The following is an 18731-nucleotide window of genomic DNA, read 5'->3' on the forward strand; positions in this document are numbered from 1 at the left end:
GAGTAAGGGTCCCAGAACAGATCCCTGAGGCACACCACTGGTCACTGACCTCAATGCAGAAAACTGACCCATCTACAACCACTCTTTGCCTTTGTGGGCAAACCAATTCTGGATCCATAAAGCAAGGTCCCCTTGGATCCCATGCCTCCTTACTTTCACAATAAGCCTTGCATGGGGTACCTTATCAAACGCCTTGCTGAAATCCATATACACTACATCTACTGCTCTACTTCATCAATGTGTTTAGTCACATCCTCAAAAAAAAAAATTCAAACCCGTCTTGTAAGGCACAAACTGCCTTTGACAAAGCCATGCTGACTATTCCTAATCATATTATGCCTCTCCAAATGTCCAGAAATCCTGCCTCTCAGGATCTTTTCCATCAACTTACCAACCACTGAGGTAAGACGCACTGGTCTATAATTTCCTGTGCTATCTCAACTCGCTTTCTTGAATAATGGAACAACATCCGTAACCCTCCAATCCTCCGGAAACTCTCCCATTCCCATTGATGATGCAAACTTCATCACCAGAGGCAAAGCAATCTCCTCACTCGCCTTCCACAGTAGCCTGGGGTACATCTCGTCCGGTCCCAGTGACTTCTCTAACTTAATGCTTTCCGGAAGCTCCAGTACATCCTCTTTCTTAACATCTACGTGCTCAAGCTTTTCAGTCCGCTGTAAGTCATCCCTATGATCGTCAAGATTTTCCATAGTGAATACTGAAGCAAAGTACTCATTAAGTACCTCTGCTATCTCCTCTAGTTCCATACACACCTTTCCACAGTCACACTATATTGGTCCTGTTCTCTCTCGTCTTAACCTCTTGCTCTTCACATACTTGTAGAATGCCTTGGGGTTTTCCATAATTCTGTCCACTAAGATCTTCCCATGGCACCTTCTGGCTCTAATTTCATTCTTAAGTTTCTTCTTGCTAGCCTTATAATCTTCTAGGTCTGTATCATTACCTAACTTATGCTTTCAAGTTCTTGCTGACAGCTTCACATTTTCCCTAACTCCAATTAAACACTTTTCTAACTTGTCTGTTCCCATCTCCCTCCAATACTATGGTAAAGTAGATAGAATTATGATCACCATCTCCAAAATGCTCTCCTACTGAGAAATGTGACACCTGACCAGGTTCATTTCCTAATTCCAAATCAAGTACAGCCTCTTCTCTTGTAGGCTTATATACATATTGTGTCAAGAAACCTTCCTGAGCACATCTAACAAACTCCAACCCATCTAAACCCCTCGCTCTAGGGAGATGCCAATCGATTTTTGGGAATTTAAAATCTCCCAGAACATCCCTGTTATTATTATACCTTTCCAGAATTTGTCTCCCTATCTGCTCCTTGATGTCCCTGTTACTATTGGGTTGTCTATTAAAAAAAAAACCAGTAGAGCTATTGACCCCTTCCTGTTCCTAACTTCCATCCACAGAGACTCCATAGACAATCCCTCCACGTCTTCCTCCTTTTCTGCAGCAGCGATACTATCTCTGATCAACAGTGCTATGCCCTAACCTCTTTTGCCTCCCTCCCTGTCCTTTCTGAAACACCCAAAGCCTGGCAATCAAAGTAACCATTCCTGCCCCCGAGTCATCCAAGTCTTTGTAACGGCATAGCTCTAAGTACTGAACCACACTCTAAGCTCATCCACTTTGTTCATAATACTCCTTGCGTTAAAATAGACATATCTCAAACCATCAGTCTGAGCACATGCCTTCTCTATCACCTGCATATCCACCTTCTTGCACTGTCTCCAAACTTTCTATATTTGTGAGCCAACTGCCTATTTAGTTTGGTTCCCACCCCCCAGTTATCCTAGTTTAAACTCTCTCCAATAACCTTGGCAAACCTCCCCGCCAGGATATTGGTCCCCCTGGGATTCAAGAGCAACCCATCCTTTTTGTACTGGTCAAACCTGCCCCAAAAGAGGTCCCAATGATCCAGAAATCAGAATCCTTGCCCCCTGCTCCAATCCCTCAGCCATGCATTTATCCTCCACCTTACCCTATTCCTATAGTCACTGTTACTTGATACAGGCAGAAATCCCGAGATGACTACCTTTGTGGTCCTGCTTCTCAACTTCCTTCCTAACTTCTTGTAGTCTGCTTTCAGGACCTCCTCCCTTTTACTGCCTACGTCGTTGGTAGTAATAGGTACCACGTCCTCTTCCCACTTCAGGATATCATGGACGCAATCAGATACATCCCAGACTCTGGCACCATTTCATTTTAAACATAATTGCAAACTTCATTACATACAATCACTCCATGAATACTCACAATTTTCTATCTTCTGGTAAAGGAATGACCAACAAACAATAAAAAAATGATTTTATCACAATTCTTAAAAACTATGAGTTATGATTTTAAGACAACCATCGTTAGCTCGTACTATAATTTGTTGAAGCAAAATTAAAGCCCTGTTCCTCAATCTCTCTTAACTTCAATGCGTCAACTTTATACCTGAATGAAACTACATTGGGTTGATTCCATTTAGCCTGATGTATTGATATGTATTTACTGCTTATTTTACATGCTAAGACTGTATGGATAAAGTTAAAGATTTAATCAATGTCCGTGACCTTAATTCAGACCCTGTTCCCTGTGTGATTTAAATAAGATATTCTCACTGTGCTACAATAACACCAAATCCCTCATTTCTCTTAATATCTAAAAATGACCTGTCATGTATGAACATCAAAATTATTTTGTTCTTACAATCCATACTAATTGTTTTAGTTGTATTTGCTTTCACCTTTAAATGTATGTATTATTTTTCTACATTAATTTATATCTGGCAACTAAATTATCTTGTCAAAGCAATAAACTAATCCAGTTATGCCTAATTAGTTCATTTCTCCAACCTCAGACAACTCAAATCACTTCTACAAATAAAGCTAGACTAAACAGTCCATGATTCCTCATTTATTCTAACTTTTGTAGCAGTAAATCATATTCTCCCAGTCTCCTGACACAAACTTCCTTTCTACAGATTTTTGGAGAATGTCAAGGCTTGCATTTTCTTTCTGGACTTCCCTCATAAAACTTATGGCTTACATTTGAGCATTTGCTTCAGAACTCAGCTAATTTGGTTACTTACAGTATAGTACAACTGAGCCACTCTTGGTAGATTTGCCTTTAATTGAGTAATCCACATTATATCTATAATTTGATAAATAATTTCAATTAAGAAGCATGATGAATTTAAGGAGGGAAACAAAAAAGATAATTCATAATGTATGATAGGCTACAGAGAAGGGCAAAAGAATTTTGAAAGTATGTGTACAGGCGACCCAAGAGATAGAAAGACAAGTGATATGATAGTGAGGTAGTAATGCTTGCCTTCTTGACCAAGACACAAAAATGTAAAAAGGAAAGCCAGATAACAACCAAAACAAACCTACTTCACTATCAAGTTATGTACTCTACACAATTCTGGATCAACCACATTAAGTTGAAAGATGAAACAGTATTGCAGAGTTTAGGTTAGGAGGTGTAACTTGCTTGACCAGGGTTATTTTGGATCAGTGGAGGTCTTGCACAGCAAACATGAAGGACTTATTTTGTTTAACTCAGCTGATTAACCAGACAACCAACCAACATCAAGAGAAATGGTAGAAGGATTCGAAGAGTTAAGGAAAACCTTTTCAGAGTTCTATCTGATCTAGAATTCATTGCCTGAAAGAATGGGAAATAGTAATGATCACATCTAAGGTGGACTTTGAATAAGCACTTGATACAAGGTAGGGTTGAACCCTGGGAATTGGAAAGTGGGTTCGTTTGAAGAGTGTTTTTGACTGACAGGAGGTTTGAATGGACTTGTCTAGATCAAAAACATCACTAAATTTTGATGATGTTAGAACTCTGGAATCATACTAAAGTTAATCCTTAGAAGCAAGACAGAATCATTGCATTACCAAGTTAAAGTCCAGTTCCAATATACTTCTACCATTAATCTTATCCAGGAAGAAATCTAGCCTTTCACTGAAATATTGAATATCAGATTAACCTACCTTTTCATTATAGAAACATCACAGACAGGACTTGAGGTTTTATGTTGGCTTCCCTGATTTGGAGGTGCAGCTCTTTGTATCAAAGCAGAACTATTTTCTGTTGAATACAAATTTTCACTGATTATCTTGTTACATTTACTCACACTCAATGAAACTGAGACCAATGTTCTTAGTCTTACAGTACTTTACCACAAGTTAACACTAACATAATCTTACCAATTTATGCACGCATAATAAAAAGAATGGATTCAGTTGTTTTCACAATTTTCCTGTGAGTTTCTACATTTTACCCATTATTTGTGATAGTGACAAACAAAAGACAAGAATTTCTCTACATAGTGAGATGAGAAACTGGATTGTAGTTTATACGAGAAAGCTCTGAATGTTCCTACAAGATAATCATTGTTCACTGGTAACTCTCTGATATTAGTAGTGAGTCATCTATTTACTTATTAAGTAATTTTTTACTAAGTACAAGCTATGCAGGGGTGCTGTATTTAGACTTCAGAAACACAGGGAAATCTAATAAAATAGTTCCAGGGAGAGAATAGAGGCAGTTTGTTCACCTGGGTAAATGGGAGTGAGAAAAGTTGAAAGATGCTTTAAAAAAAATGAAGGGTATGAACAGAATAGATAGGAGAAACTGCAAGATCAATAAGGTGATTTGCAAAAGAATCAACCGATTAGAATGTTTTTATTTTATAAACGTAAGTGGTCAGGATGTGGAATGCACTGCCAAGGGCAGAAAAGAGGTACTTTTGATTATAATATTTAATAGGAAGTTGGACATGTTTCTCAAAAGAATGAACTTACAGGGCTGAAAGGAAGATAAAGGTGTGGAACAAAGTGGATTGGTCTTGTGTTGAGTTAATACACAGTTAACAGATCAAATGGCTTCCTTTTGTGTTGTCAGTTGTGTAACTGTTAAAGAGCAGTTCTTTTCTTCCTCAGTTCCTTATTCACATTAGCTTGTTAGTTTATCTCCAAAGCTATCTACCTAGTATTTCTAAGCTTACAAAGAAGTTCAGAAAAAACTCAGATAGGAGAGCCTTATGTTCATATTTTTGTTTTTTTTTTGGGGGGGGGGGAAGGGAGAAGATCAGAATATGAGAGAACTGAATAGGACAAGGCTTTCTTGGAACTTCCAAAATGTATATTCTTACAATTTACAACATTTAGATCTCGAAGTCCCATAAAGACAAAATTGTTCAAAATAATGAAAGATATTATCTTGCCAAATTGTTTGCTTATTGCTGAGTCAGAAGAGATAGCAGTCACTGGAAGAACTCAGGAAATCGAACAGGATTTGTATAAGGAATAGGCAACATTTTGGGTCGAAGCACTGCATCAGGATGGATGCAGGGTTTTCACCTAAAACATCAACAATTATTTTGCCGCTTGACTTGTTGGATATTTCCAACTGATTGTTTATCAGTTTATTCTTCATGGGTAATCTTTAGCTCTTCACACAACCTCATTGCAACCCTACAAAACACCATCTCTTCATTGCTCAATCTGGTCCTTTAGAATGAGATCAGGTTAATATCACTGGCAATGTCTGAAATTTGTTGCTTTGCGGCATTGCAATACACAAAAAACTACTTGTGTTTGTATATATATATATAAAAAAAAGAGAGAGAGAGAGAAACACACATATACACATACATAAATAAAAAAGTAACGCATAAAGAGAGGAGAAAAAGTAGTAAGGTAGTGTTCATGGATCCATTATCTGTTGGCAAACATTGAGTGTGTGTCTTCAGGCTCCTGTACCTTGATGGTATCAAAGAGAATAGGACATATCCTGGGTGATGGGATTCCTTAATGATGGCTGCCACCTGTTTGAGGTATTGCCTTTTGAAGATATCCTTGATCTCTAATATATATATTTTCTCTGTTTTTTTGCATGATTTTTAATCCATTCATTAATTGATTTGCTTCTTTATTATTATTATATTTTGTTTTTTTCTTCTATATTATGTATTGCATTGAACTGCTGCTGCTAAGTTAACAAATTCCATGACATGCCGGTGATAATAAACCTGATTCTAATTCTGGTTCTTCTGATGCTGGGGCATCTTTATACAAACAGCCCATTTTCTCAATATCCCATATTTTTGAAATTACCTCCAAGTATTTCTTCTCTCAATTTTATCTTTAATTCTATAACATAATAGATAAACATTATCCCCCTCCTCCCCCACCATCAATCATCCTCCAGTTTACCCTAGTTTTTAATTCTGCACAATATGAAGGACCACACTATTTATTATTTGGTCTATTCAAATCTATGGGAGAGCAGAAACTAAAGGATTTCATGGTATAAACATATCAGTGCTAAAACAAGCTGTGCCACAGGTTAGCAAGACTTTAAAGAAAACAAACCAAGCACAACAATCTGTTTCTCAATGAACAGAAAAGTACTAAGCTAAACCTATATGAAACTTTGTTAAGGCCACACTTTGATTACTCTATAGTGTAACTGAGAAAAGATGTGGATGAAGTATGCTAGCATGCACTGGTTAGGCTAAAACACCTGTTTTTGTGAGTTGCATTCTATGCAATCCTGTAAAAGAATGGTTAACTCCACTGAATATGAAGGTATAATTAATAGTACGCAATATGGCAAGTTGTGATTTGTTATCAAGCTAGCATAAGCTTCACAAATCATACATGATATGAAAATCATAGGCCAAAATCAAACATGATGCAAATGTGCAATGAAAATTTTTGCATAATTTCATGCCTTACCTGGCTTCATCTTACTTTTTTCATTCCTTTGTTCAGATGTGCATACTGAAGAAGTTATTAAAGGGAAACCACTGAAGATTAATGGAGTGCGTTCTAGTTGACTATGTAAATTCTGTTTCTGCCATGGTGTTTTGAAGTAATCATTATTGTGACCAGATGTAGCAATTTGAACATCAGCTCCAGGTTGTTTAAACTGGCCAGAACAAGCTGACAAAGTTAGTTCTTCAAACCAATTTTGATATAGTGGCCCCAAATCTGCAATGAGGTAAAAAACAAAAACATTTCTTCTAAAAGTACATGTTAAACCTATATCAAACTTTGTTAAGGCCACACTTTGAAAACTCTGTAGTGTAATTGAGGGGAAAAAAGGGTTTTTACAGCACACAGTTGCAGTTGAATTGGCGGGGGGAACTTCACAAAGATCAGAGAGACAGAGACAGAGATACTTAAAAAAGGAACTTGCTGGCATTCATCTTTTTATAATTGCTATTCAATAGCAAGGGCAAATAAAAGTGGAGCAGAGGGGCTATTGTGTGAGTAGACCAGTGCTGAAGTGGGGAAACTTTGGCTTATCAGGCTTGTACAAGGTAAGTAACTGGCAAATTTCTTCTTCATCATCTGTTAGTGCATAGTTAGAACAGTAGGAATGGCTCCGGGGGCTGTTTTATGTTATTTTGTGAAATGTGGGAATTCTGGGAGACCTCCAGCCTCCCAGATAACTACCGAGTTGCAACTCCTCAGAAAATGTGTTAAGAAACTGGAGCTGCGGCTCAATGACCTTCAGCTCATACAGGAAACTGAGGTGACAGATAAGAGCTTTGGGGTGGGGGGGGGGGGGAGAGGAGAAGGGGTGGTCACCTGTAAGTTGTAGGAGGCAAGTAAATGGGTGACTGTCAGGAGAGGGAAGGGAAATGGCCAGCCAGTAAAGAGTACCACTGTGGCCATTCCCCTCAATAATAAGTATACCACTTTGGATACCATTGAGGGGAAAACCTACCAGGGGTGGGTAAAGCCACAATGACTAGGACACTGGCAGAGTCTGCATTGTGGCTCAGAAGGGAAGTGGGTAAGAGAACAGATTCAATTGTTCGAGGACTAGACACAAGATTTTGTGAATGACATACACCCAGATGGTATGTTGCTTCCCTGGTGCCAGGGACATCGCAGATCAGGTCCAGGACATTTTGAAGGGTGGGGTGGCGGCAAGGAGCCAAAAGTCTTGGTACATATTGGCACCAATGACAAAGGTAAGAAAAGTGAGGGACTTCTGAAGAGAGAATGTAGGGATCTAGGTAGAAAGCTGAAAAGCAGGACCTCCAGAGAAGCAAACTCTGGATTGCTGCCTACGCCACGTGCCAGTGAGGGCAAGAATAGGATGACTGACAGATAAATGCATGATTGAGAAAATGGTGTGGGGGTAGGTTTTCAGATTTCTGGATCATTGGGATTTCTTCTGGGGAAGATATGACTTGCACAAAATGGTTGGGTTACACCTGAACCCGGGGTCTGGAAATCAATATCCTTGTAGGTAGATTTGCTGGGGAGGGTTTAAAATAATTTGACAAGGGGATGGGAACCAGAGTGATAGGGCTGTTGGTTTACAAGCAGGGGCAGTGTGTGGTAAGGCTATCAGGAAGGACAGACAAACGATGGGGCAAAATTGCAATGTAAACAGGGAACAAAATCAAAAAGGGTGACAGATACAGGACTGAAGGTGTTATTTTTGAATGCACACAGTATACTGAATAAGGCAGTGATCTCGTAACACAGCTAGAGATTGGGAGGTATGATGCTGTGGGCATCACCAAGTTGTGGTTGAGAGAAGATTACAGTGGGAAGCTTAACATCCAAGGATATCATTGTATCTAAAGGACAGACAGGTAGGCACAGGGGGTGGAGTGGCTCAACTCATATGGTAAAAAATGAAATCAAATCCTTAGAAAGTAGTGACATAGAATCAGAAAACAGACAATCATTGTGCGTAAAATTAATAGACTGAAAAGGTAAACAGTTCCTGATTGGGATTATATAGCCATGAACAGTAGCCAGGATGTGGGCTACAGATTACAGTGGGAGATAGAAAAGGCATGTCAAAGGGCAATGTTATGACAGACATGGGGGATTTCAATATGCTTGAAGATCAGGGAAATCAATGTGATGTTGGATCCCAAGAAAGAATTTCTAGAATGCCAAAATGATAGTTTTAAAGAACAGCTTATGTTTGAGCCCATTAGGGAATCAGCTGTCCTGGGTTGGATGTTGATTAATGAACTGGATTTGATTAAGTAGTTTAAGGTAAAGAAATAATTAGAAGGCAGAGATTACAATATGATAGAATTCACCCTGCAATTTGAGAGGGAGGAGATAAAGTGAGATGTATCGGTATTACAGTGGAATAAAGGGAATTACAGAGGCATTGGAGAGGAGCTGGCCACTAGCAGGGATATCAGCAGAGCAGCAATGGTTGCAGTTTCTTGGAACACTTTGGAAGATTCAGGATAAATACATACCAAAGTAGTAAAGTATTCTAAAGGCAGGATGATGCAGCTGTGGCTGACAGGGGAAGTCAAAGCCAATGTAAAAGTAAAAAAGGACAAAAAGAGGACAAACAACAGAGTAAAAATTAGTGGGAAGATAAGGATTTGTGAAACTTACAAAAGAAAAACAGAAGGCAACTAAAAAAGCCATGGGGGGAATTAAATATGAAGGAAAGTTAGCTACTAATATCAAAAAGGACAATTTAAAAAAAATTCTATTAAGAGTAGAGGCAAGAGTAGATATTGGACTGCAGTAAAATGATGCTGGAGCATTGGAAATGGGGGACAAGGATTTGACGGACAAATTGAATACTTTGCATATTAGCAGAATGCTGTAAGTTCAAGAGTGTCGGGTGCAGAAATGAGTACAGCTGCTACTATTAGGGAGAAGGTGCTTTGGAAACTGAAAGGTTTGAATGAAGATAACTCACATGGACCAGATGGACTACACACTAGGGCTCTGAAAGAGGTAGCTGTAAGAAATTATGAAGGAATTAGTAATGATCCTTCAAGAATCAATAGATTCTGGCATTGTTCCAGAGGACTGGAAAATTCAAAGTATCATTCCACTCTTCAAGAAGGGAGGGACTCTGACTTCAGTGGCTGGGAAGATGATATGGAGTCAATTGTTAAAAATGTGGTTTCAGGGGTACTTGAAGACAAATGATAACATAGTTCAGTCAGCAAAGCTTCCTTAAGGGAAAATCTCACCCTACAAACCTGTTGGAATTCTTTGAGGAATTAACAAACAGGAAAAACAATGGAGAATTGTTGGATGTTGTATGCATGGATTTTCAGAAGGCCTTTGACAATGTGTCACACATGAAGCTCAAATCAAGTCACATTTTATTGTCATTTCGAACATAACTACACAGTAGAAGTACACAGTAAAAGCAAAACAACATTTTTCAGGACCATAGTGCTACATGAAACAGTACAAAGACTACACTGAACAGCTGCTTAACAAGATAAGAGGCCATGGTGATACAGGAAAGATAGTAGCAAGGATAGAGCATTGGCTAATTGGCAGGAGGTAAAGAATGGGAATAAAGTGAGCCTTTCCTGATTGGCTGCCAGCGGTTAGTGGTGTTCCGCAGGGGTCTGTGTTGTGACCTCTTTTTACCTTGTACATCAATGATTTGGTCGACAGAATTGATGGCTTCGTGGCCAAGGTTATGGACTGTACGATGACAGGTGGAAGTGTGTTGAGGGAGCAGGGAGGCTGCAGAATGACAGATTGGGAGAATGGGCAAAGAAGTGGGTAGATGGAATCGGGAAGTGTACACTCATGCACTTTGGTAGAAGGAACAAAAGCATAGACTGATGAGGGAAAAAATTTCAAATATTCTAGGGAGTCCTTGTGCAGGATTCCCGAAAGGTTAACTTGCATATTGAATTTATGTAAGGAAGGCAAATGCAATGTTAACATGCATTGAGAGAACTAGAATATAAGGCACTGGTGAGGCCTCACTTGGATTACTGAGAGCAGATTTGGTCCTATTATTTAGGAAAGGATGTGCTGACATTGGAGACGGTTCAGAGGAGGCACACGAGAATGATTCTGGAATGAAAGGGTTAACAGTTGGCTCTAGGCATATGTTCACTGGAATTCAGAAGAATGAGGGGAGATCACATTAAAACCTATTGGATGTTAAAAGGCTTAGATAAAGTGGATGTTTCCTACGGTAAGCGAGTCCAGGACCAGAGGTCACAGCCTCAGAATAGAGGGATGCCCATTTAGAACAGGGATGAGGAAGAATTTCTTTAGCCAAAGGGTGGTGAATTTGTGGAATTCATTGCCACAGGTGACTGTGGAGGCTGAGGTTGATAGGTTCTTTATTAGGCAGGGCTTGACAGGTTGTGGGAAGAAGGCAGGAGAAGGGAGTTGAGAGGGAAGTGTATCAGCCATGATGAAATGGTGGAGAAAACATGCTGGGCCGAATGGCCTAATTCTGTTCCTATATCTGTTGTCTAAAGATATTCAAATTAAAAAGACACAGCAAAATGCTTATGGTATGAAATGTAATTCTGCCAAACAAAATTACGACATACATGCAAAAGATTTTCCCCTTGAACTGCTCTGCCACTTTATGGCAAAAACAGAAGAGCAAATAACGTTATCAGACCTTACCTTCCAGACAGAGTGCCACAAAATCAAACGTTAGTTGATTTGAATTTTGTTCCTTCATATTCTTGAACAGAAAATTACTTTTGACCGATCTGAACGCAGTTCTTCCTGTGAACATGAAAATGTTTAAATTCCCAGAAAGGTTTTCCACATCAGAAATACAACAAAAAAAAGACAAAATGATATAACATCCACAATGATATAGCCACCACAAAACAACAGATAAAAGTCAAGATTCTAACCTGGTTGAACTTCTAACCTTCACCTGGAACAAAGTTGGAAAAATTCTGCTGGAATCTAAGGAATTTAGGCAAGAAAAATACTGTATGTCACTATTGAGGCTTAACAGCGACCTTATAGGGGGTCTATAAAATGACAAGCATAGAAAAAAAGAGCCTTTTCCCAGGGCTGTGGGAGTGGGGTTCTAGAATTATATGGGAATTTCACAAAAGCTGGTGTTTACATAATCAAACTACAGAGTAAAGAATCAGGTCCTGTACCCCAACTTATCCATGCTGACCTACTACCATTTATCTCACATCCTTCTAAACTTTTCCAATCCATGAAGCTGTGCAAACACCTATAAACATTGTAAATGTACCCACTCTACTATTTCTTCTGGCAGCTCATTCGATCTTTTGACCATTCCGTTAAAAACATTGTCCTCGGCCTTCTAAATTTTCTATATTGAACAAGCTGCCAGAGGAAGGTTTAAATAATTTAAGCGAGAATTTAACATGATATCAAATCATTTTACATATCCGGGAAAACTGGCTGCTAAAACAAGTAGCCATGGAGAACTAAAGGTTATGGGGAAAAAAATAAGTTACAAACTGATAGCAAAACTAAGTACATAACTGTTAGACCTTATGATGAGGCATATCTGAACAACCTGTTGGCATCATTTTCTACAATAACTGACTAGTTTTATATTTTATCTGTTTTCTCCTTATGGCTTTTTAGTTGTCAATTGTTGGTTTTTAAAAGTTTCCCAATTTGCTAAGGGTCTCAGTAATTTTTGCAGTATTACATGCCCTCTCTTTTGCTTTCATTACCCTTGTTCTCCCTTTAGAAAACTCCTACTTCTTTGAGATCTATCTATCCTGCTTCTTCCAAGTTGTTCCCAGTGACTCCAGCTATTGCTCTTCTGCTGTTATCCCTGCTAGTGTGTCCTCTTCTAATCAACTTTGGCCAGCTCTTCTCTCATACCTCTGTAATTCTCTTTATTCCACTGTAATGGATACATCCGATTTCAGCTTCTCCCTCTCAAACTGCAGGATGAAATCTTTATTGCTTCCTAGGGGTTCCTTTCTTTACTTTAAGCTCCCTAACCAAATCTGGTGCATTACACGACACCCAGTCTTTTCCCTAGTGGGCTCAACTACAAACTGTTCTAAAACACCATCTCACAGGCATTTTACAATTTCCCTCTTCTGGGATCCTGATTTTCCCCAATCTACCTGTATAGTGAAATTCTCCATTAGTATCATAACACTGCCATTATTCCATGAATTTTCTCTATCCTGTTTTCAATGGATCAATTTAATACCTGAGAGTATATACAGTACAAAACCTGAAATCCTTCCTTTTTTCAGACATCCACAAAACAGGGAAAAAACCAAAGAATGAATGACACAAAAATGTTAGAACCCCAAAGCCCCCTCCCGCAAGCAGCAGCAAAAGCATCAACCATCCACTTGCTTCAGCAAAAAGCACCATCCCCACCATCATCCACCATGCAATAGCAAGCATTCAAAGACTGTGATCCAAAGTTCATCAAAAACTGTCCACCTTAACACTTTGATACCTTTATTTATTTGAGATACAATGTGGAGTAGGTCCTTCCGGACATTCGAGACACACCAATTTTATCCTAGCCTAAGCATGGGACAAGAAAGAAGGGCAGACATATATCAAGGAGAGCAGGAAAAACCATATAATGGTCTTTACACCATAAGATCTGAGTGAGTTTGTTGAGATGCTGGATAGTTACAGGATTTGAAGGAGAAAATGTTATCCCTATTTGGGCTTGTCAATTTTTTAAAAATTTATTTTGATCAGGTTACTCTCCACCTTCTAACACCCCAGGGAAAACCACTCAAATTTGGCCAATCTCTCCTGACAGCACCTTCCCTCTAATGCAAACATCCCAGTAATCCTGTTATACATCCTTCCCATAGCCCCCACCTACTTCTTATAAAAGAGTGACCAGACAAGCACACAACATTTAATATGTGGCAGAAACAGTTCTACAGAGCCGCAATAACTTCCCAACACATCATCCACCCCCCCCCCCCCCCCCCCCCCCCGCCCTTGAAGGAAAGTTTGCCATTTGCTTTCTTTACTACCCTGTTCACTTCAAGGATTTGATCCCTCTTCCTCTACACAGTAAGAGTTCTAACATTCACTGCCTTCCTCTTACATTTGACCTCCCAAAGTGCGACACCTCACGCTTGTCAAGATTGCATCTGTCATCTCTGCCCACATTTCCAACTGATCAATATACTGCTATGACAATCTTCATTATTCATAACTCACCAATTTTCACGTCTGCAAACTTCTTAAGCAGCCCACCTATATTTGCATTCGTCATTTATTATATATCACAAACAAGAGGTTCCAGCATTGATCCTCACAGAACACTATTGGTCACAGAGCTCCAGTCAGAATAACACTTCTCTCCTGTCCTCTCCGGTCAGGCCGATTTTTAAATCCAATTCACCTAGTCTCCCATGGATCCCATGTGTCTTCTGGATCTGCCCTTAATGAAAGACCCAGTCAAAACTTTACTAAGGATAAGCAAACATCCAGTGCTCTACCCTCAACACTATTGGGAAAAAACGTACCACCTCTCACTTTCTTAATTCTGACTACACATACATGCACTGTACACAAAACAATTATGTACACAATCTTAATGTCTGGGCAATATCCTCCCACGTTTCCTTTCCTTATTGCTTGTACCTAGCGACAGAGACGCAACATGAAGGTTTTTACACCCTCGTTGTAAGAATTAAAATTTTAATTCATCGCCCCTCCCTCGCAGTTTGCGCTCCTCCCCCAAGCCCCATGAAGAGTGTCGGCCTGAAACATCGACCGTGCATTTCCGTCCACAGACGCTGCCCGATTTGCTGAGCTCCTCCAGCACTCTCTGTTCAAGATTTCCAGGATCTGGTGTTCACGATTAAGGTTCTAAGACGAGAACTGCCCCACCGAAAATCACGCTACCATGTAACGTCTGTGCTACCCGGCTGCGAATGGGTCCTATCCTTACGGATCCTCGCCACCACTCACCTAGGGAAGGAACATCGCTCGCTCTCCGCTAAGGACACAAGGATCGCGCCAAGGCCCCTTCTAACTGAAGGACGATTCCCGTAACCGACCCGGCGCAGCCAGCAAGTGCGGCCGCTGTAATCTCACATGAACACGCTCACCAGCTTAACTCAAATTGAATCGGCATTCATACCTGGAGGAATTTCGTGCTGCCCGCCGCCTGCCGCCTCACCGAAGCCGCAACTTTTTGGCAGCGAAAGACAGCTTCCCGAACATTCCCGGCCGCAAACAAATTCCCGCCACCACGCGCGCCCGCGCACAGCGCCACAACTGATTGGTCAGTGCGTCCAGCCAATGGGAGCTGGCGTTCCCCCCCCCCCCTTACGCCAAGCCAACCCCCGTGTCTGTGTAACGTCGCCCGGAAATACAACAGGGAAATCTCAGGACAACAACACCGTACTGCGCGCATGCTTTTCAATGCATTCTAGCTGTAGAATTTATTCAGTTTCCCTTCTTATTGGAATGTGATTTATAGATCAGTGTGGCAGGAAGGGCAGCGTAATTCAAAATTTATTCAACGGCCTTAGCTAAGGAAATACAAATAGTTGTGATGTCACCAGAAATTGAAGCGGGCAGGAGTTAAGCGTCTGGGCAATAATCTGACAAACCGCCAGAATTATAATTTTACATGCTCCTCACATTTCACCTGCACGTTCTCTCAAAGTTCAGAATAAATTTATTATAAAAGTTCATAAGTCGGGATATGATCCTGATGCACCATCAATAACTCACACTGAGACGTAGGCGAGATATCGGCTTTTATTGACTGGAAGAAGGAACCAGGAGTGAGTGTCTATCATACAAGGTCCTGGAGACTGAGGCCGATCTTCAGGCCGCAGGTCTCCTTTATACAGGGGCCTGTGGGAGGAGCCACAGGAGCAGTCAGCAGGGGCGTGTCCCGACAGGCACATAGTTCACCACAGATCCCAAGATTTGTTTCCTTGTGGGCATATACAGTAAATCCAAGAACCAAAATAGAATCAATGAAAGACTGCAAAAGACAACAAATACAAAAGAGAAAAAATAATAATTATAAATGAATAACTACCAGATCACCAATAATACTTTGACCACCAGAACAGGGAGGAACCATGGTGCACCCCCAGGTCAGTATTGGAAAATGATGTGTGGGTTGCCTTCAAGAGAGTGAATCAAAGGAAAGCATCTAGTCTGGACAGAGTACCTGGCTGAGTACTGAAGACTTGTGCTGACCGACTGGCTGGTGTATTCATGGATATCTTCAACCTCTTGCTCTGGCAGTATGTGGTGCCCACCTGCTTCAAGTAGGCTTCAATCAAACTGGTGCCCAAGAATAGAGTCGTAAACTGTCTAAACAAAAGTGTAGACCATTATCTAAATGGAGAGAAAATTCAAACATCAGAGGTGCAGAAATACTTAAGGAGTCCTTGTGCAAGATTCCCTGAAGGTTAATTCACAATTTGAGTCTGTGGTAAAGAAAGCAAATGCAACGTTGGCATTTATTTCAAGGGGAATATAAAAACAAGAAGATAATGCTGAGGCTTTATAAGACGTTAATCAGGCTGCACTTTGAGTATTGTCAACAGTTTTGGGCCCCTTATCTCAGAAAGGATGTATTATAATTGGAGAGAGAGTCCAGAGGAAATTCTTGAGGATGATTCCAGGAATGAAGGGGTTAACAATGCGTTTGGCAGCTTTGGGCCTGTACTCACTAGAGTTTAGAAGAATGAGTGGGAATCTCATTGCAACCTACTGAATGTTGAATGGACTGAATAAGGTGGATATGGAAAAGATGTTTCCTCTGGTGGGTATATCCAGAACTAGAGGTCACCGCCCCAAAATTGAGGGGCGACCCTTTAGAACAGAAGAGGATTTTTTTTAGCCAGAGTGGTGAACCTGTGGAATGCTCTAACAGAGGCTGTGGTGGAGGCCAAGTCTGTGGGTATATTTAAAGCTGAAGTAGATAGATTCTTGATTGGTCAGAGCATCAAGGGAAATGGTGAGAGGGCAGGTGTATGGGGTTGAATGGGATCTGGAATCAGCCATGTTAAATGGCAGAGCAGACTCGATGACTCAATGCCATTGAGTTCTTCCAGAAGACTAATTGATATGTAGGCTTTACCTGGGAGGTTAAAACCAGGGACCTAACTGCTCAGATTAGTTTCTGTTTGTAGGTTTGTGGCAGGCACTGTTTAAAGCAAGCAACATCATCAAATGCTGGGGCTGTCATTAGTTTGCAGAGTTTTGGAACAACATTTGATGACATTATTGTGGGCAAGGGATTTTAGAGATTCACGAGTAGCTTTAAGTTCTTTTATGAATGGGTGTTTATTTTGGTCTTTAGTCACTTTTTTTTTAAGGAGACAATTCTTAACCAACATCAGAAGGTTTAATGTGGGATGCCACAGGAAGCTGGTTGAACTGTATTATATAAGGAAACACACTCGACATGACGTGGATCATTAACTTTTTCTTTCAATGATTCAGCATTGACTCCAAGTGCTCTGTGTTCTCTGTTTTTGTATGTCTTCTTAGGGCTTGCTGCTACCATCCCTTTTATCTTTAAACATAAGAATATGATCATTTAGATACATTTTCATAAGAGAGTGTCTCTTTGCACCAAAATATCATTCACAGTTGAGGTGCAGAGCAGATACAAGTTTTCTACTATACTATATTTTCTACTGTATCACAACCCCAAAGAAAAATATAAAATAGTGTATTTTTTAAAATGGTGAGAGATCAGGAAATGTTGATTTTCAAAGAGATCTAGCTGTCCTAACACATTACTGAAAACTAACACACAGCCACGGAAGTCAACTGGGACAGAAAACGGTATGTTGGTCTTTATTACTTCAGGCTGTGAGCACAAGAGTAAAGATGTCTTTTTACAGCATCAAGGACAAATTGAGTTCATTTGTCCTAGCAGAATTAAAGGCGAATATACTGAAATACACAGGATTCGTCAGGTCAGATGAAGGGTGAGGCTCCCTGGCTAAAGAGAATGGAATTATGGGTTACAGTCTACAGACGGTGGAAATCCGGAGCAATGCAGCAAAATGCTGGATTGAACTCAACAGGTCAGGCAGTGTCTATGATGAGGAAAAAAGAATCAACATTTCGGGCTGAGGTACTTTATCAGCCCAAAATGCTGACTCTTTATTCCTTGTCATAGATGCTGCCTGACCTGTGCAGCTCCTCCAGCATTTTGTATGTGTTAACTGATTGTACATCAAAAAAGATCAAGGGAAATGACGTAAAATGCCAGAAGGAACAGGGTCTGAGGTAGAGGACCAGCTATTAACTTGCTGCACGACACAGCAGGCTTGAGAGACCGAATGATCTAGTCCTGCTCCTATTACTAGTATCATTTCTTCCATTATATTTGTTAGTGCTCTTTACGGCAAAATACTCAAGCTCAAGTGAGAGTAAGCGTTCGGCACGGACTAGAAGGGCCGAGATGGCCTGTTTCCATGCTGTGCTTGTTATATGGTTATAAGTTAATGTTTAATTATCATTCAACCATACACATGAATACAGCCAATTGTTTCTCTGGGTTACAGGTGCAAACCACTACCAACAGGCACACATGGCCTATATAATTATGATAGCAGAAATGCATCACTACAAAATAAATTAAATATTAATATAGCCCAAGTCTACAAGCCTGAGAGTCATGGCCTATAGATTGATGGTTGATAGATGTTGTCCAGGAAAACAGCCTGCAGTACTTCCTCATCTCACCCGAGTAGCCGCAGACTAACGCAGTCCAGTTTGTCTTCACGGAAGCGAACACTGGAGGGCAGCACGGACAGGAGGGGGCAGCTCCCAACCCGGTAGGGAATGCAGTAGGACACAACCACCTCGGGCGTCTCCTTCCTCGGTAGCGGAAACAGGCAACCCGGAGGTATGAGGGCCCGATGCATGCCACACAGCTCCCCCGCCAATGAAAAGGGCATTCGACATCACCAACATCCAACA

The 18731-nt window shown here is 40.5% G+C and overlaps 1 protein-coding gene across 1 annotated transcript in view; it reads right to left on the bottom strand.

The window, feature by feature from the left end:
• Positions 1-18723, bottom strand: part of brca2 (BRCA2 DNA repair associated) — a 110548-nt gene extending 91825 nt beyond the window's left edge. Inside the window, exons 1-5 of the mRNA XM_059964110.1 lie at positions 18495-18723; positions 15955-16100; positions 11442-11546; positions 6774-7028; positions 4023-4119 (exon numbers count right to left, since the gene is read on the bottom strand). Coding sequence (XP_059820093.1) covers positions 4023-4119; positions 6774-7028; positions 11442-11546; positions 15955-16100; positions 18495-18709 — 818 coding nt within the window. The 5' untranslated portion in view covers positions 18710-18723. The remainder of the gene's footprint in view (positions 1-4022; positions 4120-6773; positions 7029-11441; positions 11547-15954; positions 16101-18494) is intronic.
• Positions 18724-18731: the final 8 nt, after the last annotated feature.

This window comes from Hypanus sabinus, chromosome 3 (assembly GCF_030144855.1).
Source record: "Hypanus sabinus isolate sHypSab1 chromosome 3, sHypSab1.hap1, whole genome shotgun sequence".
NCBI classification, from domain to species: Eukaryota; Metazoa; Chordata; class Chondrichthyes; order Myliobatiformes; family Dasyatidae; genus Hypanus; species Hypanus sabinus.